This window comes from Haliaeetus albicilla, chromosome 14 (assembly GCF_947461875.1).
Source record: "Haliaeetus albicilla chromosome 14, bHalAlb1.1, whole genome shotgun sequence".
Taxonomy (NCBI): Eukaryota; Metazoa; Chordata; class Aves; order Accipitriformes; family Accipitridae; genus Haliaeetus; species Haliaeetus albicilla.
This window is the reverse complement of record NC_091496.1, coordinates 14,076,114-14,101,196: the sequence shown is the minus strand read 5'-3', so window position 1 is coordinate 14,101,196 and position 25,083 is coordinate 14,076,114. Positions and strand designations below refer to the sequence as shown.

The 25,083-nt window shown below is 41.3% G+C and overlaps 1 protein-coding gene across 2 annotated transcripts in view; it reads left to right on the top strand.

The window, feature by feature from the left end:
• Nucleotides 1–21,371, top strand: part of RELN (reelin) — a 306,374-nt gene extending 285,003 nt beyond the window's left edge. The window contains exons 54-65 of one of the 2 annotated variants that reach the window (XM_069801790.1): nt 621–796; nt 2,684–2,790; nt 3,209–3,451; nt 3,970–4,145; nt 5,766–5,839; nt 6,670–6,831; nt 7,176–7,333; nt 8,198–8,417; nt 9,432–9,629; nt 10,040–10,138; nt 14,817–14,952; nt 20,237–21,371. In XM_069801790.1, the coding sequence (XP_069657891.1) occupies nt 621–796; nt 2,684–2,790; nt 3,209–3,451; nt 3,970–4,145; nt 5,766–5,839; nt 6,670–6,831; nt 7,176–7,333; nt 8,198–8,417; nt 9,432–9,629; nt 10,040–10,138; nt 14,817–14,946 (1,743 nt within the window). In that variant the 3' untranslated portion in view covers nt 14,947–14,952; nt 20,237–21,371. The remainder of the gene's footprint in view (nt 1–620; nt 797–2,683; nt 2,791–3,208; nt 3,452–3,969; nt 4,146–5,765; nt 5,840–6,669; nt 6,832–7,175; nt 7,334–8,197; nt 8,418–9,431; nt 9,630–10,039; nt 10,139–14,816; nt 14,953–20,236) is intronic. The other variant, XM_069801791.1, reaches the window with a different exon arrangement.
• Nucleotides 21,372–25,083: the final 3,712 nt, after the last annotated feature.

Here is a 25,083-nt window from a genome sequence, read left to right as displayed (position 1 = left end):
GGTCCTCCACAGGCTGCAATGCTGCAGGGGAACCTCTGCTCCGGCACCTGGAGCATCTCCTCCCCCTCCTTCTTCACTGACCTGCGGGTCTGCAAGGCTGTTTCTCTCACATGTTCTCACTTCTCCCTCTGGCTGCCATTTCTGTGCCCACTGCAGTTTTTTTCCCTTTCTTAAATCTGTTCTCCCAGAGGTCCTACCACCGTCACTGATGGGCTTGGCCTTGGCCAGCGGCGGGTCTGTATTGGAGCCGGCTGGCATTGCCTCTGTCAGACATCAGGGAAGCTTCGACCAGTTTCTCACAGAAGCCACCCCTGTAGCCTCCCGGCTACCAAAATCTTGCTGCGCAAACATGATATACCCATTCATTTGCACATGCAAATTTTAGTGTGCTGGATTACCTCCCAAGTATTTTAAAATTTAGCCCAAACATATTTTCACATTTGGCCAATACAGTTCAAGTGGCTAAATATTCAGCCAGAAGTGATTATGTTCAGTCACTCTGAAAAAAATTTTTTACAGTGTTCATGAGCCCTTCAAACATGTTTAGGTCAGTTCCAGCTGTGGTCATCAGAAAGGCTTAAGATCATAATTACCTGCGCTTTATGTTAAACACCTTACAGACTTTCCTGAAAGAGCGCTTTGACAATGAAGAAATTAAACCAGATCTATGGATGTCCTTAGAAGGTGGAAATACATGTACTGAGTGTGGGATTCTCGCAGAAGATACAACTCTGTATTTTGGAGGTGCGACTGTAAGGCAGGCTGTCACTCAAGATCTGGACCTGCGGGGAGCAAAGTAGGTCATGTTTCCATGTCATTTTAATGGGGAACTCTGTTAAACGCTGACGAAGCAGCAGGCAACATAGCTTGTAGCTCAGGGAACTCCTAGGACACCACACTCATAGCACTATCTCAGGTAGACACTAAGGAGATTATGATTGTCAAGGCAGTGATGCTTTCAGATGAGTCATAGAGAGCAAGGCTCACCCTAGCACAGTGGGAAGGGTCTCCCATGTCCAGGTGAAGCAGCAGGTCCTCCTTCCCAGGAATGTCCTAGGGTCAGCAATGCCTGTCCTGCAAAGTGGCGAGATACTGCAGTCTCCTGGGCATTGCTGTCTCCACTCCTGGTGTCACCAGCTGTGTCTCTGTTGTGGTTTAACCCCAGCCAGCATCTAAGTACCACACAGCCACTCACCTCCTCCCCACCCAGCGGGATGGGGGAAAGAGTCAGGGAAAAAAAGCAAAACTCAACAGCTTAATAGAACAAAAAGGAAGAAAATAATGATAATAATAACAATAATAAAATTACAATAATAATAAAAGAATTGGAATATACAAAACAAGTGATGCACTATGCAATTGCTCACCACCCACCAAGCGATGCCCAGTCAGTTCCCGAGCAGTGATCTGCCCTCCCGGCCAACTCCCCCCAGTTTATACACTGGGCATGACATCACATGGTATGGAATATCCCTTTGACCAGTTTGGGTCAGCTGCCCTGGCTGTGTCCCCTCCCAACTTCTTGTGCTCCTCCAGCCTTCTTGCTGCCTGGGCATGAGAAGCTGAAAGATCCTTGACTTAGTCTGAACACTACTTACCAACAACTGAAAACATCAGTGTTTTATCAACATTCTTCTCATACTAAATCCAAAACATAACACTATACCAGCTACTAGAAAGAAAATTAACTCTATCCCAGCTGAAACCAGGACAGTCTCCCACTGAGTTCAGAACATAACCTCTGCCGGTTGTCCTCTCTTGGATGCCCGTACAAGACCCACTCCACCCACGTGCTGTAGAAAAGGATGACTTAACTGGAGAGCAGTGGGATTATGTCAGTTTAGACAAGCTAAGGACATGATGTAGAAGACAACCTCAACATCATTTACCTTGACTGTATGGCTTTAATGAAGCCACACACTCTCACTTCTGTAATTCACCAAGAGTTCTCTGAATCACACAACCTTTCAGGAAGGAAGGGGCCTCGGGGAGTCTCTAGTCCAACCACACACTCAAAGCCAGGTCAACACTGAATTCAGACCACATTGCTCAGGGCTTTGTCCATTGCGTCTTGAAAAAACTCCAAGGACAGAGATCCTACACTCTCTCGACAGCTTGTTCCAGTGTTGAGTTACTCTCACGGTGATTTTTTTTTCCCCGTTATATCCAGTCAGAACCTCCCTTTTTTTGATATGTCACCACTGTCTCCCAGTCCCAGCCATCTTCTCCAGGCTGAACCAGCCCTGGTCCCTCAGCCTCCCCTCACAGGGCACATGCTCCAGCCCCAGCCATGCCAGTGGCCTCCACTGACCTTGTCTCAGTGTATCAACTTCTTTTATGTCCTTCATTGATATAAGCGCACCTTGTTAACTCACGTTGAGCTCCCTTTCCACCAGGACTCCCAGGGAACCGTTAGCAAAGTGGCTCCCAGTCAGTCAGTCCCCAGGCAGTACCACTGCAAGGAGTTAGTCCCTCCCCAGGGCAGGACTTTGCTGAATTTCATGAGGTTCCCATGAGAATTACTAGGCCATGTTTTTAGGAACCTTTGTTCTACTTGTACATTGATGTTACTTGCTTAAAAATGGTGGCATTTTGAACATTTACAGCACATCTGCTAACAGAAAGCAAACTTCCCGATTTGTGCAGATCTCTAACAGATGTAAATGTATACATTTACTCTTAGGTTTCTACAGTACTGGGGCAGAATTGGGAGTGAAAACAACATGACAACATGCCACAGACCAACTTGCAGAAAGGAGGGAGTGCTGCTAGACTATTCCATTGATGGAGGCAAGTACATCCTGTAGTTTCAGCTAAGCTACAGCCTTGTTCTGTATTCAAGCACCATCAATATCTGAGAGGTTGTCAGAGACATCCAAAATAATAAGATAATTTTTAATTGTAATGTTATTTTTGTCCTTGTGAAGTTTTTTCCCCATCTAAAATTTCCACCTATTGCTCAGGAGTTTTCCATAATACTCCTGCCTGATTTCAGTAATCAGTGGCTTCCAGCCAATTTGATTCCTTTATACGCTTACAAGATTGCTCTTGCAATGAGTAACAGTTGCCAACCACCCTTAGAAGTTAAGATTTGTCTATCAGAAGACCATAGCTATTATTTTTTATTTCCTATTGTCTTCCTTTAATCTTTTAGAAGATTCTACCATACACTTGTTTTTATTACTAAACCTGCATCTTTTCATTCTAGGGATATCCTGGACTTTGCTTCATGAGATGGATTATCAAAAATACATCTCAGTCAGGCATGACTACATCCTCCTCCCCGAACACGCTCTGACCAATACAACCCGCTTGCGCTGGTGGCAGCCTTTTACCATCAGCAATGGGATTGTGGTTTCAGGCCCTGACCGGGCGCAGTGGGCGCTGGATAACATCCTGATCGGAGGAGCAGAGATCAACCCCAGCCAGCTGGTAGATACGTTTGATGACGGTAAGACAGGCTGTGACAGCTAATCTGTTGTCTGGCATTATCTTATCTAAGATAAGCCCTGTGAGCTTGCAAGCACACTTCTTTTTTTTAACTCTGCAAATTTTTCATTTTGTAGACTAATGCTGTTTATATGCTATTCTTCATGCTAGTAATAGTGGTGTGTAAATATATATATACATGTATATTCAGATATGTATGTGTGTATATATATGTATATACGTATAAGAAAAGCAAAAATTTTTCTTTCAGTCCAACTCATTTCATTTAAAATCCTGGTAGTAAAGCTTTATTTAATCATATTTTTTTAAGGTGCTATTATTTTAACATTTTAATTACCTCTCTGGAGCTGATGTTTTTATTATGTCTGTTAGTAGCTTGCTTACTGTGTGTCATGACAGGTAGCATATATTTAGTGTATATATCACTAAAGTACTGTATCTAGTGATTCTATGGATTCATTACTAAGCCTTGATGTTTACCGAGACAATGCAGTAATTGTATTTAACTCATCTTAATAGAAGGCACCTCTCATGAAGAAAACTGGAGTTTTTACCCTAATGCAGTCAGGACTGCAGGGTTCTGTGGAAATCCATCATTCCATCTCTACTGGCCAAATAAGAAAAAAGACAAAACACACAACATCCTGTCCTCCAGGGAGCTCATTATACAGCCAGGATACATGATGCAGTTTAAAGTAAGAAATGTTCTCTCTCTCTCTCCAAAGTAAACTATGCAATGAAAAATCATCTAATGTGTCTCCAGAAATTATTCTTCTTCCAACTAGAATGCCCTATTGGATGAATAATTAATAATGACTTTTTATTAGAATTTAAAGAAAATTCTGAAGTGTAGGTAATGAGAACCAGAAAGATTGCATGAATGTTAAATGTCAAATTATTCTGACTGTCTGTATGCTTTGGGGGTTACTGAGAGGAATTGGAAGTCTCATCCCTTTTTCTTGAAATTACTGGATCATCAGATACAGTAGGAATTATTTTCTAAGGTGAGAATACACACCATGCAATGTATGCCATTTTCCTCTAATTTGTGAATAAGCAGAAACAGCAAGGTAGAGGCAGGCTGGAGAAGAGTGGCATATGGAAAATGCAAAAGTGCTCTAGCAGAAGTACCCCTTCTACTTACTTGTGTCATGGCAAATGACCTAAATAATCAGAGAAACATTTCTGAATATTTTACTTTGTTTTACGGTAGAATTCTGCATAGGGCCAAAGGCAACATGTACTTGTTGTACAGATATGTTCTAAGCCCTTCCCCAAGCACCATGTCTTAAATAAGCCAGAAACTAATAGGAAAGCAAGGTTATCAAAATAGTCATCCATTTTCTTGTTATGTTTTTTTTCTTGCTTTTCTGTTTGACAAGACAGTTCCAGAATTTTCCATCTTCCACTAATCAATTTTTTTCACCTTTTCTCAACATTGTTGTCTATTTTATATTGACTAGGATAATCCCTAAAGCACTGCTTCTCCCACTCACACAGCATGCCACCTTCAAAGACATTACATAAAAAAGGAGTCTGACATGCTTTTTACTACTGAATGCCAAGAGACCCCCCAAGCTGCTTATTTTACCCAGCCTGTCATATTTTTCCTCTATTTTAAGGCCAAGATTATGATAACCAATCAGCATTTAATAGTTCATATTACTAAAATCTCATTGCAAAGTTTTTCTCTCCTGGCTCTCTCCTCCTTTTTCTTCACCAGGCACAACAAAGATTTTATTTCTAAACTAAGAACTCAGCTCTTGTGCATGGCTGCCATTTGGTTTTGAAGCTCTTAAAATTTAGCTTTTTGCTATCTATTCAGTACAGTACATTGGGTACTGTTATTTTTCCACTCTAATATGACACAAATATATTTATTGTTTTAAATATTCAGAATAATTCTGTTCTTAAATTGAATTGACTGAAGTTTATATCCACATGTTTATCATTATAAGTTATAAATTTCATAGGTAATTAATACATAGTTAAGTGCTTCACTTTCTGAAATGCCAAGGAGCTACCACATCTTTGTGTTTCAGAAACAATGTTTGTTTAGATATTTCATTTGAACTTTAGGAACGTAGTGTTAGGATTCTATTTGAAAATAACAGTAGCAATGAAGTAAAATTCATTAACTGAAGTACTGGGTCTTTTGTTTTCCATCCACTTTTGATGGATTTTGTCCAAGATCTAAGTTGGCAATCTCTTCTATACAGCCTGTAAAGAAAAAAAAAGGAGAGCAAGATTTCATTATATATCACATTAAATGTCTACCTGACTTGCTATAGCAGCCAATTTTATTTGTGCTATAGATCGTGGTTGGCTGTGAGGCAACTTCTTGTGGGGACCTCCACTCTGTGATGCTGGAGTATACAAAGGATGCCAGGTAAATGACAGCAGAATCCATAGACCTAAAAGAAACCCACAGTATAATAGTAAAAACCGAGAGAGCTTTTATTTATTAAAGCAATTACTTTGCTATTCATCTTGTAGCAGGATCTCAACAAAGCCTGTGTGCAAGCACTGGGATTTGTCTACATAACTCCTGTAAATTCTCTGTATAATTTATCCCAGATGTTGACAGATTCATGGCATTGAGCTTGCAGTTACAGTCATGGGCATGCGCCTGTTAAAAATGTGCTTGCAGAAAACCACATTCACGGAAACTGTTGGTTTAGTATGATACAGGACTATATATTTAGGACCAAGCTGTAATGAAGTGGGAGTTACTTAACTCCAAATTGGTCTTTAACTAGAAAACAATTAATAACACTGTCTCCTGTGCTGTAGTATAGTAGTGCATTATAATTTGTAAAAGTGAAGGTATATTCTGTGCTCAAATGACTGTGGATGAACATGAAGCAAATTCTGTTGGGACTCTTCTGAGAGTAAGAGAGAGACTAAGGAGCAGATTCCTAAATAAATCCTTCTGTCATGCCAGCCCAGAGGAGCTCTGGGTTGGACTCTGCTGTGTGTACCACCACCAAGGGTTTCACAGCACTCAAACCTAGTGGTGGAAAGTCCTCCCTGGCTGCACTGGTGCTTCAGCCTCTCACCCCTTGGCTATTTGTGGCTACAGAGCATGGAAACTATTGCTGACAATCTCTTAGGTTTGTTTAATAAGACAGGCAATGCCATGACCCTTAGAATTACCTGTTTCCCTTTCACTATTCTTTCAGTTGTTCTAAAACATTTTTGTTTGTTTGTTTCCTGCAGGACAGACTCATGGCAGCTTGTCCAGACACACTGTCTTCCTTCCTCATCTAATAGCATTGGCTGCTCCCCATTTCAGTTCCATGAAGCTACCATCTATAATTCTGTCAACAGCTCTATGTGGAGAAGAATAACTCTCCAGCTGCCTGATCATGTCTCATCCAGGTAGGTTACTGAAAGGTCAGCTCACTGTGGACCTATAAAATGTCAGCTGTCTTGCTGGCACTGTTCGCGTGGAACAACTGGTGAATTAAAAATGCTTCGTTATTGCTGGATTTAGATCTGATACATAATTAATGTTTTTCAGGAAGCTTTTTGTTAATAGAAGTGGCTACTGCCAATGATGTAGCAGCCACCCATTCAGGGTGGGTCTTTCCAGTTATTGAAGTCACAGCCCCTTCATATGACATTTTTCATTACATCTGCTGCTGGTGTATTTGAATGTCACTGTACAGATGTGTTTAATTGCTAGATATCATAATACTGTGTTTGGATTTTGATATTTGCAGTGCAACTCAGTTCAGGTGGATTCAGAAGGGAGAAGAACTAGAGAAACAAAGCTGGGCAATTGACCACGTATACATCGGGGAAGCGTGCCCTAAGCTCTGCAGTGGCCACGGCTATTGCACAACTGGAGCCATTTGCATTTGTGACGAAGGATACCAAGGTTTCATTTCTTCAGTTTCTTTCTTATATATCTGCTACAGTCTAATCTAGCCCAAAATTAAACAAAAAGACAGAGTGATGTGTCATGTCTAAATTAATCACTGGAATGCTTGAGTAACAAATTCTAAATTAATAATTTGACAGAGCTGCAAATAACAGCTCTTCCCTCGCTTTACTCTTTCTGGATTGAGTCAGTAGTCTCCCCTGTCTGGCACTGTATGTAAAGCCCATTCAGCCTTCACTGAAGGCAGAACATGACTACCTGCTTACCCAGAAATGGCTTCCACCCCTGTACTCCTTCCAAGGGTGCATGCACTCCCAGAGGATGTGTACGTGGGATCCAGATGTTGGTGACTGGCACCTGTAAGGGACTCAGTTCTGTGCCCCATCAGGACAGAGTGTTCTCCTCTAATCCTTCAATGCAGCTAAGCACATGCCTAATGGTACCTGAGTGCCCTCGTTAAATTATGAGTGCTTTGTGGGAGTGGAGCCAGTGTTTAATGTCTTCCAGGAGAGAGTCTCATAACTTTATAAGATCAGATCCCTTCCCTGTTTTAGAAGCATTTTGCTTCAACCAGCAATTTGAGGTTTCTCATACTGGCATCAATGCAAAATAGGAGAAACCGTACTGCAGTTCTTGAAGTTATACTGATGTAAAAAAATAAGACTCACAGCCTCAAATTTCTAAAATTAATGCTGTACAGCAATGTGCGCATTATTAATGGATCTGCTGAAATATATTCAGCCTGTAGTCACACTGTATACTTGGCCACAACCTTGAATGGAATTACAATGAACTGTAACTCAATTTTCTCAATTCTTTGGGGTTTTTTTGTGGTTTATAACTTCACTGTGTCATTTCTAGGTGATGACTGCTCTGTTTTTAGCCATGACCTCCCCAGTTATATCAAAGATAATTTTGAATCTGAAAGAGTCACTGAAATAAACTGGGAAACCATTCAGGGGGGAGTGATAGGGAATGGATGTGGACAGCTGGCACCCTATGCCCACGGAGATTCGCTTTATTTTAATGGATGTCAAATACGACAAGCTGTGACTAAGCCTCTGGATCTCACCCGAGCAAGGTAATACTTTGAGCCTAAAATGCTCTTTTAGCAGCTCATGAGAAAAGAAACTCTTCATATGTACATGCAGCCGTGTGGGCCAGTACTGATGAGGATGGACTGACCTGGCTGTACCATGCAGTCAGATATTGCTGGCAAACAAACATTAGGATTGGCAATATGCTTTGTGACTTCCATTTGGGAGATGGAGAGTGAGGAGGAAGCGATGTCAGATGAAAAGGTCAGATGTTTTTGTCATGCCCAACAGAGCACTCTCTAGTAAGCCAGCACTGACAACGAAGCCATTGGCAAAGACTGGACACCAGACTGTCTGGACCAGTGCCTGATCTGAAAAGACAAATCCCATGTTTGTATGTGCCTCCACGACGGTTATGACCAAAGATGCTATTAGTAATTACAGACTCATTTTCCTGTTTCAGTTGTCAAACAGAATTATATTCACCTGGCAATGAACAGGAGTATCTTTTTCATCTATTGAGCCTCTTTGGCCATGGAAAAACAAATGCAACCAGCCTGTACTGGCTCTTAACAGAGTGACAGCTTTCTGGACTGGTTTGTATTTAGTTGTCTGAAGCAAGATTAGAAACAGAATTAATTGGCAAGTGGGCCAGATATAAATTAGGCTTTTCCTTTCTTAATTGAACACCCAGGTAGAAGATGATAAATCTTTTAGGCACTTCATTATATTCAACCTTTATTTGCCCTTTTTTAGCTTTTCATACACTCATTTGCATGTTTATATTGTTTATGTATTTCAGTTTCGTGCAGATACATTGTAAAATGGGATCTATTGCCTCCAACTATATGGCAATATGTTATACATAGTAAACTATTACTTTGAAAGGGGAGCTGTGTTTTAGAGATGTGAGAAGTTTATTTTGCATGTTAAAAGTAATGATTCTTGAGGATGCTCAAAGTTTTAATAAGGTAACTGCAATAAACCTGGAAATGCTATTGTTCCTGTTTGAATACTTTTTGCATATTGAAAATAGCTTTTCTCTCTGTGTTTTACAGCAAAATCATGTTTGTTTTGCAAATTGGAAGTATTTCACAAACAGACAGTTGCAATACCAATCTGAGTGATCCTAACACTGTAGACAAGGCAGTGCTCCTGCAATACAGTGTAAATAATGGAATTACATGGCAAGTAATTGCACAGCATCAGCCAAAGGACTTTATACAAGCCCAAAGAGTGTCTTATAATGTTCCCCTGTGAGTACCCAGTCACATTTCATTACCTCTAAGTGCACAAGATATATTTCTGCTAAGAAAGAATCTATCTTTGCATCACTGTGCAAGAAAAAATGTTCATGAGAGGGTAAAAAAAGAAGAAAACTTAAGGGGAAGGCTGATTAAGAAATTCCAGCCTAGTGTTTACCAATATACTTGAAAGAAAAACAGAATACTTGTTTTAAAGATGGGGGGGGGGGGGGGGGGAGGAATTCCTCCTTATCTGTGTGCATTTTTCACCATTAAATGTTTTGCACATATGGTGTGCTGATGTTCAGGGATGTAGCAATAACACTTTGACTTTGCTCTCAGTTCCTGTTGGGGGGTAGATAGGGATGTGCAAAACACCAGAAGCCTGGAGCTCTCATAGGCTCTTGCGTTTGTGATGACAGGGAGGCACGAATGAAAGGAGTCTTACTGCGCTGGTGGCAGCCCCGTCACAACGGAACAGGTCATGATCAGTGGGCTTTGGACCACGTAGAAGTCGTCCTGTGAGTATCAGCTTCACCTCATCCCACCCCATCTCAGAAAGCACTGAAATTCCTCCAGCATGGCACAAGTGTTAAGCTCAGTAAGAACCACCGTGGCCCAGGGAAACCTTTGAGAACCAGTCTTTGCTAATGCTCTGCCCTGACTGCAACTGTCAGTGGTTAAGACAGCCATGAAATAAGTGGCACAGCAGGGGTATGTGTTGTGCATCATGGAAAAATGCAGGAGGGAAAGTGGGGCTTTATCACCACCAAGTATTGGTGTGGTCCTGTAATGCAGCAATGACTGTCAAAAAAATATTGTGCTGGGACATAAGAAAGGATATTCTTGTTCAACGCTGTGCTGCCATGTGAGGCTGATTTATGTCCTTTCAAAGATACAAAAGAATCTGCTGTATTGCTCTTTGCACAAAGTAATGTTGTTGTGCCTCTGAAAAGTTTGCATTAGCAACTAATGCCTTATTCGTTTCCTTTTTTTAGTAAGAAGGATACTGTTCAGAAACAGGGTTCACTATATCAGGTTCCTATGGTCCGAGCTCTATATTCATCCCCTTGTCAAGATTTTACCAAGTAAAGTGTCTGCACCCTCCTGATTCTCCCATTCTTGAGATGGGTTTCGCTGGCAGCTAACCCGTTTTTCCTGTGTTACGTCACGAAGAGATGACCTGCTTTTTCTCTAACAATTTAGTTCCAGTAGAAGTGAAATTCTAGTGGCTTCACGGGCGGGAACTCATCGCTGACAGTGGTTGGCAGAGAGAGGCGTGCCTGCTCCATAGATAGGTTCAAATGTTCCTTTTATTGAACAATTTAAAAACCAGCAATAAAGAAATTAGGCTTGGATAAGCTCCAGACTGTGTAATTATAACCATGAGGTTTCTGAATTAGCAGAGACACTGCAAGTAATGTTTTGTAACAGTAGCAAAGTGAATTATCTGATTGCTAGTTAGCCCTGTACTTCTTTCCACCAAGAAGCACCAGCTTGCATGGCACTCATACCAACCCCAAACCAAACTGGTCCCAACACTGAGTAACTGTACACGCTCTGCTGCTTTTACACACCTTGCTGGGCTCTGCTTTCATAACATTAAGCTTAAAACTTGAAGGAACAGAGGGACGGATGTGATTCCTGACTTAGTTAATCAACGGCTGTATGATGCTGCATCACGAAAGATATGGAAGAGTATGAACCTGCAGGAGGTTCACAGTGTTTAGGAAACAACGGAAAAGGAAACTAGTAGTTCTGAAATATTCCCATGTCTTTCTACCTTGCAATTAAAAAAAAAATTAAAAAGAAAAAATCAGGTCAGAAAAAAAATAGAGCATAATATTACCGGTCAATCTGAGCATTGAATGAGGGAGTATAAGTAGGAATAGCACAAATCTTTAAAAAGTGCTTCTTAGGCTGAAATATGGAGAACTTCCTTGACAATGAGATCTGCCAGGTTGCAGACTAGACACACGAGCTGAGTGGTGACAAGTCAGTCATATGAGATATGTTATATTAGAATGGAGACAGCAATAGAAATGCTATAGCAAGTAATCACACCTCGCCTAGAGAAGGAACCAGATGGGCAAACAGTGCCTCCTCGCTTCTCTTCTTTTTCTCCTGTTAAAGAGCTTTAAGGCTCTTCTGAATATTGGCCAAAATATCAGGCTAGAGACAGGTAGTTTCCACCCTGTTCAGGTAACACCTGGTACAACCCACAGAGGAAGACAGACCAAACCAGAGAGATTTCTCCCTTACCAAGTACTGTGAAATGCAGTGCCATGGCAGTATCTTTCCCAAAGGCCAGATGTGGAGTTCCAGTCCCTGCTAACTACAACACGTGAGACATGCCACTCTCAGGAAAGACAGAACTACACGCTGTGACGCATCTGGTTCATATGCTGGCATGTCCTCAGACCTGACAGGTGGCTTTGACCCCTCTGTTTTGCTTAAGTTCTATCTGCACCTTTTAATTCATCAAAATATTCTGTAGACCTCTTAAATTTTATTTGCAAGTAACCGGCAAAGGGTTTGATAAAGCCTTTGGAAGGCTTTCCGAATGGAGGCGTGCTGTTCCTTGTTGATAGATACTCTTACCTGGGTTTTCCTTTAGCTCTGCTGTTTCACTCAGCCACCTCACGCTGGTCACTTTTTCCTCAGCACTTCAGTTTCTTCACTGTAAAATGATGAAGACACTCAGCCACCTCCACGGAGTGCTGGCAGGCAGAAAGAAGGGAGCCTGGATCAGTATCTGCTAGCACTAACCCTGGATGATCCTGCACACACCAGGGCTACCAGGATCACACCACGAATACTAGGGATAGGACTTAGCTTTAATTCTTAATATTCCTGAAGCGCTGCCTGCCCTGGGGAGAGCAAGCCACCTTGCCCAGGCAGCACTCCAGTGAGAGGTGAGGAGGCAGCATCCCTCGGGTGCTCTGCCCTCTCACCGAGATTGCCAGAGGTGAGCTCTGTGGGTGATAGCCACCCCAGGGCTCTCTGACATGGCTGCAGAGAGGCATGGCCTGAACTAACACCACTCACCAGGGTGCTGTAATTACCTCTTCCCATTAACTCTATAGGGAGTCACTGGAGAGTCAGTAGGCTTCTGCCTGGCTTATTCATCCCAAAGCTGGGATACCTTAGAAAAGAACTGTGCCTCACAAATTGGAAGTAATCCCAGTTGGCACTCTGACCTTGTCTCAGAAAGGCATGAACACCCCTGGCTATAGGACCTGTTGATGGTCATTGTCTAACACAGTCTGTGCTCAGTCCCCTTATAAGCCTGCATTCCATCACCCACCTGAATGAGATTCCATACACCTCTGTGGGCACCATCAAAATTATTCTCGCTGGCCCTGGTTTAAGTCCTAGACTTTCATGTTTGTTTGTGATCTGTGTACCCACGTTGATGCAGCAGCACCCCCAGATGCACACCTAGGTGCTGTGCCAGCTTTTACTCAGCCCACGGGCAAGTGAGCAGACCAAGGCTGGAGTAAGAGGGCAAATGGGGAAAGCACCTGCCAGCAGGGAGAGCTGGTCTGTAGGGATGTAGCACAACCAAGGATTTTCTTGATTTTATTTCCCATCCAACGTGAGGGATGTCCCTGTTCCTCCTTACAGTGCTCACCCCAGGGACAAATCTGTGAATACCTGCTTTCATGGCTCAACTCTTCTCAGCAATCCAAAGATTTGAAATTAATTCTGTCACAGGCCCAGCTGCCAAGTCATATGCAGATACTGCTCACAGATGATGCATAGCCAGGGTCATGACACTCTGTTCAGTCCAATTGATTTCTGAGTCAAGGGCCATCATCATCTCACCAGCAAACATGTTTTCAGGGTGTAATTTCTTTGTTTCCTTTCTGCTCCCAAGATGGTTTGCTGGGGAGAAAAAACTAACCTGCAGATTATACGTGCATGCAAAATACCTGGCAGTGATAAGAAAGGCCAAAGATGGATATTTTTGTATGTTACTTAAAATCATTCCACTTTTGAATGAATTATTTGAATCATTCATTAAAAAGCAGTATCATTAAGAATGTGAAGCAGCTGCAAATGGTGCTCAAATTGAGCACCTCTTTTGAACAGGTGAAACACAATACCATTAAACCGATCTTGCCAACTAACCACTTGCCAACTTACTTTAACAACGGTTGATGTCTATCCTGTGGTGGGGAGAGGATACTAGTTGTCAAGTTGTCCAGTCCCGTTTAAAGCTAGTGCTGATTATTCCTTGTTAGTGCAGCATTTTTTCTCTCCATTTGTAAAGAAAGCTTTGGGCACAACTCTCATATGTTCCATGTGGCTCTTCTTAGGATAAAAAAGTATTTTACCCCAGACTTAAGAAGGAGCGTTTTTCTGTGCCCCTGTACTTCTGCCCTAAGAAAAGCCCATGTCCAACTCTGCATTTCATTTGCACATTGTTTTTCTCTGGAAGCACAGCTCTCAGCCTGTCTGCTGCACAGACACCACGCACTTTTTTGCATGTGCATTTGGAATTGCCATCTCTTTGTGTATAGGGCAGGCCCTTATAGACCTCTCATAAACTCAATTCTGGTCAAAGGTATTGAGAACTCAAGGGTAATGATAAGCTGAACATTAAGGGTCTGATGTTGCTTTCTTTGCACCCCAAAACTCATGATGTGATCCAAAGGAATTTGAGTTGTGCAAGGAATGCAAGAAATATCCCTACCTACTATTTTATGGTTAACTGTTGGATAACAGAACGAATTCCTCCATAGCCATCACTCCATGCTCTTCATTGTCAAGATATTCTCACATTTTTGGCACAAATGATTTAGTGAGAACTTGTGTTGCATTTGGTGCAAAGAATGTTTATTCTTATTTTGCAATATTAAAATACAAATTATATATTCTAGCTCTAACAACAAGTGCTCATGTGGAAAAGCATTTTCATCTGCTTCATTTTTTTAGTAAAAAGCAATGTTTTGAAAAATGCATTTAAATTAAACTATCAACATATTTAAAATAAAGAACAGAAATAGTTCAAACATTAGGATATTGTCTGAATATTCTCAACATTTATGCCAAATATAATATGATGCAGTCTGTGCTTTTATGACATTTTTATTATGTTTCTAAAAAGTGCATGCTGAATTTTATAGAAAATAAAAATATAAGCATTTATTTGAAATATCAGGAAATAATTTGTTCAATTTTTATTTTCAAAAGAGACGAAAAGTCCTATATTGCCTCTAAACCTCATCAGGGTTTTATGACTAATCACAGTGCTGCATGCATTGAAAGGCATTTTCTAACTTGTGTTGTATTTCATTGTTTGCTGTCATTGGTTTTACACTAGAATAAGGTAAGTACTTTCCCTGAATCAGTATCAAATGTATGTTTCTGTTACAGCTACACCTCTTTCACAAATTTTTGTCAATGATGGGTTGGTGGAAAACTATTTGTACTCTCTGAGATGTGCCATGTAGCTCTTGAGAGCCCTGAGTCTGCAGCTCTTTCCAGGGAGCATTCAGGGAAGTTAGATTTAGCAGAAAGTGTTCAGCAGCTCACCCCGTACTGCAGTGGGAATTTCACTGAGGCTGCGGTGAGAAGGACTTCTTCTCCTGCGGTGCAAGGAGACCTGCCAATGGAGGGCTCCCAGCGTGTTGTATGGGAGACCTCTCAGCTCCAAGGGGGAATTCCCACTTTTTTCCATAATTAATCACCACAGAGCTGAAGCCACAGCCAGGCAGTGCATGTCAGTGAATCTGCATAGTGGCTTAGCCACGCGTGCCCCTTAGACACACAGCAAGTGTCTCCCACAGAGTTCTTTTGTTTCTTTTAACTCTGCTGCTTTGTCCTGTCGCAGTTAATAGATACCACTAACCAACATAGTTACTGAGTTCTGGGTTCAAATCTTGACCTCACTGGAGCCAAAGAACATTTGTCATTGATATCAGCCGTCAGGACTTCAGTCAGAGCACATCACTTTTCTCATTTTAGTACCCTCCTAACAAAGCATTTGTAATTCAGCCTCAAAATTTACCCCAAGCCTAGTCGTGAGAGGCATGCCTTTGCTGTTTTCTAAGGCTTTGTTCATGTTTCATTTTGTTATCCAAATATTTTTGTTTCTGTTTGGTTCCTATTGTGTCCTGTCAATTAAAAATAAAAACACAGAAATAATGAATGACATTAGTATATACTGGGGGGGGTTACCATATATTTCTCATTCCATATGGCTATGTTCTCTTTTCATAAATTTTAAATTGAAGACTTGTAGTTCAAACTGTGCTTTAGGAAACATGCAATAGCCAGAATGCTCCATTAAAGACTAAAGACCCAGAGTGACTCCTCGTGTATTGCTTTATTGTACATATCTGTTGAACATGGCCTAGACAGAATTTTGTCCTATATTGGCTGCATATTGTTTTCATCTAACTAGTATAACTCCAGTGACTTCATTGGAAAGTTATGTAGGGTTTCCTACATAAATTGGAGCAGCATTATCTTTTTTTGTTTAATAATGCACTCAAAACTGTCGAACAGGTTATGCAGTAGTTGCTCCTATTAATTGCTTTTTTTCCTGTCTGCTCCATCAGCAATACACAAATAACTATTTTGGGTCTATACTTTTCTGATTGATTGATGGTTCAGTGAATGCACAGAAAAGGCAGAAGGCTCAGCAGATGCTGACCAGTCCATTGCACACTTGCAAAGCAGCCTTCAATTTGCCACTGATATCCAAACAAAAGTTCCCTCTGCACCCTCCATTATGGAAGGGGGGGGTCTATTCCTAATATAGCTTGATGCTGCCCAGCACATTTTGGATGCTCCAAACAAGAAAACAACAGCAAACTTATGGTAAATTCTTTTATCAGTCTGTGAAAATACAAATTAAATTTGTTATTAATAATATTGAAAGCATTCTTAAATCCACCAAATGCAAGAAATGCACAAGTACTCCTGCAAACTATATTATATAATACTTATCGTGACCTTATAAAGCACTATGGATCTCTCTTATACAGTGCTTGTCTCCTACCAATATATAAAATTATTTCCAAAAAATAAATATAGACCTACTCTGATTTTGTGGATACCAGACTATACTTACTGTACAATACAATACGATAGTATAATACATAGGGTATACATATTTACCTATAGCAAGAGTGAAAATCATGCCATTTTTCTATAGCAGGCATGAAGTTTTATGTGGCATCCAACCGGTAGTTGGAAAGTCTATCTATCTCAGACATCAGTGAGGACAAGTTTGAACCATGTCAGTGCAAGTAAAAAAAATAAGCATTTAGTTCCTGAGAATTTAGATTTCTCTTATTTTTCACACACTACACTGCTCTGGTGTTCAGCATAAGACATAAATATATGTTTGTAACTTCTTGATCATCTTATAAAATAACAAAACAGAACTATATACATAAAAAATAAGTAAATCTCTTTTAAGTTATTAGGTAACCCTTTCTTTTTTCCTTTTTTCAATTCTTTCTTTTCCTTTCTTTTTGTTGTTTTTTTTCCTTTGTTCATTGTTTTAAACATCTTCATCATAGCTTTAAGGCCAGATGCAAAATGGTTAGGCATTTGAAGTGAAATAGAGGCCAAGTGCACCTAGCAGTGTCCAAAATGAGTCCTGAAAATCTCTGCTGAGCTGTTGCTGAATGTGAGCGGATGAAAGGCAGGAGGGAGATGGGGGAACACAAAGGCCCCTGGACCAAGGACTGTGGCTGTCCAAGTCCTACCCAAGCTGAGGCACTCACAGCCAAGCTCAGTCCCAAATTTAACAATGTCCAGAAATGGCAATTTTTTCAGCCAAACACATTGACAGGCTGTGTTTGGTCCCATGTACCTAGGGCAAGGCCACTCAAAATTGGCTTTCTCCCACGCCCGTCTCCTGTATTTTTGCTGCAGAGCAGCCTTCTCCCAGCAGATAGGTGCTCCATCCTCACTTCATGGTTAGGATGCTCTTCTGAGAGGTAGGATGTCACCCTGAAGGCTCTATGTCTAAGGAACCACCCACTTCCCAGGCAATGGTAATTAAAGGAAGGGCAAGATTAATACCTCCTTCAAGCCTCATGACCAATGGCAGCCACTTTCAGGAGTGTGTTCAGGGTCATGATTTCCCTCTTGCCTTCCTCACTGAGGGTGATGTTCCACTGAGATGACTACAGGACCAGAATAAAGACTGATCTTCAACACTTCTTTGCACTTACGCTACCAAGTGGCATTAAAACTATATAAACTCACCGCTGTCATTCTTTCACACGAAGCTCTTACAAATCAGCACAGACCTCTCCTTTTCACTTGAAGAAGTCAGGTGAAAGTCAGGATAAGTCAACCTCAAACATTAACCCCTCTTTCAACTGCCAAATGCTCTAGAGCTCTGCCTTATTGTGAGAGTGCCAAAAGTTGTGCCAAGTATAGATGTGTTTGCTTTCATTGTCACCAGGAGCTGGACTTTGTTTCATTCTTGTATGTATATTCCAGTGGCAAAAAAAAAAAAAAAAAATTTCAAAGCCTTGGAAGACTAGTTGGGAAGCGACTTGGATTTGCTTAGAGGTTTATAACCTAGATTTTGACACAACTGCTTTTATTCAGTTTAGTCAGTTGTGTTCCAGATTAGCTGTTGAAAAAGGTATAATTTTGTCATACAGATTTTTTTAGATGAAATTAGCATACTACAGCAAAAGCTGTCTTTGCCTCTGGAGGATCATACGTGTTTTGCAAAGCATGCAATTATTCCTTTTTCCTAAGGGCCACATTCACTAAAAATAAGCTTATGCACTAGAGAGGAAAGTATCACTAATTACAGTATGAGTATTTACTTCTCATTCACAGAGAAAACTCACAAGTGAAAACCTGCCTTGCACCCAAAAATGGGAGATTTGTTGACTGTAATGTCTACTGCAGGGCTTTACTTCACAGATCACCCTTAAAATCTAATGGACTTGGTTTGGAAGGTCCTGGTAACATCCAGTCCCTTGGAGTAGAGATGCTTAGGCCAGGCATCCTTCTCCCACTGCAGGAAGAAGCTAGAAAGCACAAGGTCCTAAGCAGGCAGGGAGCATTAGGAGAAGGAGTCAGAAATTAGCCCGAGACTGCACAGATTCACTAAGACTTTGCAGCTCCGTTCCCCTGGAAACCAAAAGAAAATTTGGCCATGCAGCCACCAGCAGCTCCTCCTGGGTGAAGCTCCTTACGCCTGTTGGGGTTGTCCTTGGGGTCTGCATGGTTAATGCTGTGCCCCGATCTCTTAAAGAAACTGCATCCTCTGACTGCTTCTATGGGACTACCTTGTATGCCATTTTTCCATGTGGAGAAAGGGGGTCAGGTGGCTCTAAAAACTAGAGTCTGGCAGCAATATGTGATACCATTTTTATTTTTAAAAGTAGTTGTCCGATCAAAGGGTCTTTCCCATACCCTGGGACTCTACAGTGTAGAGTGCAAGAGTCACTGTCTCTCTTATAGCAACATCTCAGGTGCTTTATATGTCTGGCCAAGTGCACTGCAAGTTGTAGGTCTGAGAGGAGACATCCTTTATCAGAACTTCAGAATACATAAACCTTTTCATTCTCATGTAATTCTGATTGCAGTTTGGCTGTAGATCTGTGTAGACCTGTATTTGTGTGCATGTGCTAGGGGTTTGGATATGTATGTAAGCAGACCAAGAAAAGGCACAGCCAGATGAAGCTCTGTGGCTGTTCTGCAGTCCCCTGCCACAGCAGAGGCAGTAGGATATAGAGAGTCTGTGGCGCTGCACATGTAGTTCTCTCCAAGGTGTATGCAAGTCTGTATAGGCCATAAGTAGACTCATAAGGATGCACCACAGATGTTACAGCTTCATTTCCAAAACTGCTGAAATTTGGAAACTGAAGGTGGGATCCAGCCCTTAGGGGTTAGATGGGTTTGAGGTATCAAAGTCCCAGACAGCTGTCTTGTCCATTGCTGCCCTCTCATGGTTCTTTCTTCCCTCAATGGGAGAAGTAGAAACCTGTGTTAGGTGGGATGGGTCTTGTCCTCCAGGTAGGTCTGAACAAGTGTCCCTTCTTCAATTAGGCTGCACTCAGACTGTCTCTTGCCTGGTTTCCTCCCAGACGTGATGATGCTTATTTCCCAGATCTTCCTTTAATTTTGGATGGGGGCATACAGGGGAGGGAAACATTAAGTCTGCATAAAAGTGTTGTACTTCACTTCCTATACGGTAGAAGCAGAAGAAAATGAAGTGGAGTAAAGCTTTTCTTCTGTTCTCAAGATAAAGCAGTTAACGATCGAAAACAGAAGGGTAATTAGAATATAAAACCACTGTAGAGAAATGCCCTGTTTTGAGAGGGTATGAAGTGCATACAGCTTTAGTGAATCTGGCCCTAGGCAGCAGAAGTTTTCATTAGCTGAAAGCTCTTAACCTTTCCCTAAGATAATGAATTGTAAATAAAAGCAAAGTGGGACAGATTCTCAATTGCCTTGTACCTTGCTGTCGTACAAAGGGTGCACTTCACACCACTTTACACAGGCTTGAAAGGTCATGCAAGGACAAAGAAGAATCTGTCCCACTAGCTCACTGCTCCAAAAGAATTTGAAGTACTTATAAAAGAAACTGACACTCTTCTCTTCCTCCGCCCTTTGATTTTTAACAGCACTCGCAAACAAAATTACATGATGAATTTTTCACGGCAACATGGGCTCAGGCATTTCTACAACAGAAGACGAAGGTCACTTAGACGATATCCATGAAGAAACGAGACATTTATTTTTTCCTCCCAACATGTGATGTGTTGCTTTCCATTCTTTAAACCTAGCACTGCGTCTGGTATCAGGACTTTTCTGCAACTGGCTTGATGAATAACTGAAAGCCTTTCTCAAGACAGAGTGTACACCACTTTTTCGCACTGTGAACTAATGAGAAGTGACTTATTTTCTCATAGGTAAATGTTTTAATGTTGATGTGTCTGTGAAAATTGTGATCTGTTGTAATATCAGTTACAGTGGCAGTATTGGAAGTAAGCAACTAATTCTGTTTAACAGGAAAAAAAGGTTAAGCACAAAGACTTTTCAGATTTTATGTTTAAAAAAACCTACATACTAAGTACAGAATTTAACATTTTTTGTCACATAAGTATTTAAGTGCACTGTATTTCAGCTCTGTGTCATTTTACATTATTAAGTTATCATTGTTTGTCCTCTTTGTATTCTCTTCTACAACATGACACATTGGCACTGTATTTACTTGTTTTGTTGTTGTAATATTTTTGCTGCTGATTTTTGGGCTATTTACCTTCTGACAAAATGTATTAAAAAAAATCGAGTACTTAATCAAGAAGATAATTGCAAAAGTAGTTGTAAAGGCGTTGATATCCTTTGGTCTTATTCTTTGATATGTCTGTTGGTTAGCATTGTTTTGTGGATAAAAAAAGAATGCTTGACATTAAACTTTTTTCTACTAAGGAGTTGTGGATGAAGCCCCAAACAGAAGTTCCCAATTCCCTGTCTAAATGTAGTCAGTTCTCTGCAACTGATTTACTTACAGTAACTGCCATTTGGTGTCTGTAGTAATGAAGTGATTTGTAAACAGTGAACGTTTCATCGTGTTCTCTTTAGTGTTTGTTTCTATTGCGGGTCATGTTTGTATCTTCTGATAAAGTTGTATCTACACCAGCAACGTTATAATGCCCCTATAGCCCTAAACTGTCTATTATCATAAATAAAATGCTTCACTTTATGGTGAACCAAGCTAAAGATCCATGCTTCAATAAAAATAATGTCAACAAAGAATTCTGACGTTAGACTTTTCAAGCCATGCAGGGCCTACATGAAATCATAAACCAAATTCTTTTACTAAATACCTAGATTCTAATACAAACATTGATGGTATTTATTAATATTTAGTACATCACACTTAACAGCACTTTGCAAATAACACAAAGCAAGAGATCTTCCCAGTCCCACCTGTGGGCATAACATGGTCATTGGAACAGGTCCTGGTGCAAGGAACAAAATGGGACCACGGACCAATGCATGCTCTCACTAGTCTTTATCTGCCAACCCAATGTGCAAATCGGCATTTCCAAGCTCTGAGGACTACAGCGCAGCACATAAGGAACCTGGTTCAAAACAAAGTTGTTAATTCTTAGAATCATAGAATCATTTAGGTTAGAAAAGACCCTTAAGATCATGAAGTCCAACTGTAAACCTAACACTGCCAAGTCCACCACTAAACCATGTCCCTATGCACCACGTCTACACGTCCTTTAAATACCTCCAGGGATGGCGACTCAACCACTTCCCTGGGCAGCCTGTTCCAATGCTTGACAACCCTTTCGGTGGAGAATTTTTTCCTAATATCCAATCTAAACCTCCCTTGGCACAACCTGAGGCCACTTCTCATCCTATCACTTGTTACTTGGGAAAAGAGACCAACACCCACCTTGCTACAACCTCCTTTCAGGTAGTTGCAGAGAGCGCTAAGGTCTCCCCTCAGCCTCCTTTTCTCCAGACTAAACAACCCCAGTTCCCACAGCCGCTCCTCATCAGAGAGAAGTACCATATACACCTGCTATGCTCTTACATCATGAACATCTGCTTCTGGCACTATACTGGTCTGAGCCAGAATGGTGTTTGTTACACACGCACGCTCAGCCACCTGAAATATGTTTAATTTTTAAGAGGTTTTTCATCAAAGGTGCCTGAGCAGTGCAGATAAAAAGGAAGTAATTCAGTGACCAGCTAGTCAAAACTTTGGCTTGATCAAAATTATGCAACAAACCTTTGACAGACCTGGAAACTTACTGCAACAGCCCAGTCTCCTGCAGCTGCAACATTGCCGTACTGTTCTGGAGAACCATCCCTGTGCTTTCAATCCTTGAAACAAGACAAAGGAGCTATTCAGAGAAAGAGCAGGAAGGAAAAAAAATGAGGTTATTAAAGAATATACTGGCTTAATGTTTAGGCAAGAGATTTTAAAATGTTGTAATAAAAGTTTCGCCCATTGAACAAACAAAAAAGCAAGATATAAACACTCCTATTTTTAAAGATAATTTTATTTGCCCTAATATGTCAATAGATGGGTGACATTTCAATCTAAAATGTGTGTGCAGCTAGTATGTTGCTATGGAATTAATTTATTTTAAAGATTTTAGATATAGCAAGGCACTTAATCTGACTTCTCTTTCCAGGTAAGAGACCAGCATAATCAGAGAAGCTGCTTTTCACAATTGTATTTATTTCCTTTGAATAACGTATGCAATCATGACTACTGAGGAATCGCACGAGGCATTTCACCAAAACTCACTACAAACTGTGTACAGGCTTTTCTCAAGAAAATCATCCCTGCTGGTAGATTCTCAAGTGATACTGTCATTTGCCATCTGGAAAGATTCCAGGAAGCCCTTCCTTACATTTTTTCCATTCCTACAGCACACAAGGTAGCATGCACATACTGCATGCTGAGTGTATGTGCTGTTTTATTTTTCCTCCCATATGACTGAAAACAATCATTCATCTGACATTAAATAGTTGTTAAAATAGCAAGGGTGACACAGCACATAATCAATGGCAATAAAACAGCGACACTGCTATAAAATGTACTAATAAGCTTATCTACTGGTATAAAACTTTGGCAGGCATAACTACAAAAATTGACATTTTTAGTATGCCTTACAGTCTTCCTCATTTCTCCTATCAGCTCACTAACCCATGGTCCAGTAGAATAAGGAGAACATAAGACAATTTAAATAAAAATACAGGAAGATGAAGCTCTGACCTGCTGGAGTTCCTGCGATAACCAAAACTTGAAGTTCTCACAGTTTTGCCTAAATGTTCTTCTCTTGAGCTTGCTTCATCCAAAGGTGGCAACATAACCTGAATTGCAGGAAATGAGCAGAGCACAAGTATTTTGAAGGACCAAATTAGGCTTTGCATGAACTTGGCAATTTAGAGAGATGGGTAGAAATGAAATAACACAGCAAATACAGCAAAAAGGACAAGACACTGTCAAAGATCAGAGTACCAGCACACAAAGTGGGTAAATATCTGGCTAGGCAGCAAAACTATAGGAGGAGAATCAACAGTGTAAAGCAGTTTAAAAAAATGCCATTTTGCATTGTATCAATAGAAATGTTTATGGTAAAACATGGTAAATATATACACGGCTGCCGTGCTAGTAGACAGCAGTTGTCAGCTGTTGAGCCCTTCACTTAAATAGAGACGTAAACAAGTTGGAGAGGTTGCAGAGTACAGCAGCAGAAACGAGACCCTTGAAACCATGAGCTTCCGAGTGGAGAGAGTTGGTTTGTTTAGTCTAGAAAGGAAAACATTTGGAAAAAGGCATGACAACAGCCATAAACATGCATCTATGTTTTATTTACTTGCTAACCCTTCAGGGCAAATGTCACTGGGTGGACATGCTGCCACAGCATCACCTCATCATTTATCCATCAGCGGGGAATGGGGTTTGGTTATTATCCAGGCAGGAAGCCACGGCGAGGCTCTGCAAGCCCCTCTGATGGACACAGAAAGGGCCACGCACAAGCAGCAAGGTAGAGCAGATAAACCCCACTCAGTTTGGCTCTGTAGCGAGGCTTAACTAAACATGACTCAACACTAGAGTTAACAGGAACAAGCTAGCTGTAGAGGGGAGCTACCTTAACCCTGAGCTGGTGAGAGAGCCTCAAAGCCAAATGAGATCAGCAAAAGGACTTGCCTACCTTAAGCGTGGCCCTGAAGAGCTCTTCAAGGGCTGTTAGCAACCTGGAGCTGCTGAGACCACGCTACCACTTGCAGCACATCTCCTGTGAAGGAGCAGAGACAGCACCCACCACCCGCAAGTGTGGATCTGCTGCTGGCAGAAAGGACCCTGAGGTATCAGGCTGCAAAAGTCGTACAGGTGGCACGTGGATGAAGTGCCTAGTGTTTTCCTGTGTTACTGATGTTTTATGACTATTGCTTTTTCTTCCCCGTGTTCTTCTTGGGGACTGACCTGGCAGCAAGCCTAAAGACTTAGGCCCATGCATGGCTAATTACCACAGGGCCTGATGGGGAGAGTTTGAGCCTGCACCAAGCAAGGAGGGGCCCAGTAAAAATGGTATTCCAGGGATGGAGGAATACTGTACTGGAAGATGCTGATAAATACTGGTTTTATAGTTTGAATCTGTATTTCTTTTGAAAAAAAATAAGTTTATTAAGCTTCTTTAGGGGAAAAAAAAAAAAAAAGAGGATGTGGTTGTGCCTTTGAGCTCAGGGATGATCTGTGAGTGGCAAAGACGCTGCTTCAGAGGGCTCAGCAGCTTCCCGAATTGCCTCTGGGCCGAAGGCAGGACTCGGGGAGGTACTGGGCAGTCACAAGTTTCAGGGCCGTTTCTGCGTTAGGATGCTATTGCTGACAGCAGGAGAGCTGGCCGATAGTCTCAGGTTCCTCTTTGCCGGCACACTGACTGTGCATATACACACCAGCCTTCTGCTGATACCGTATTGCTCCGTATTGTGTGCT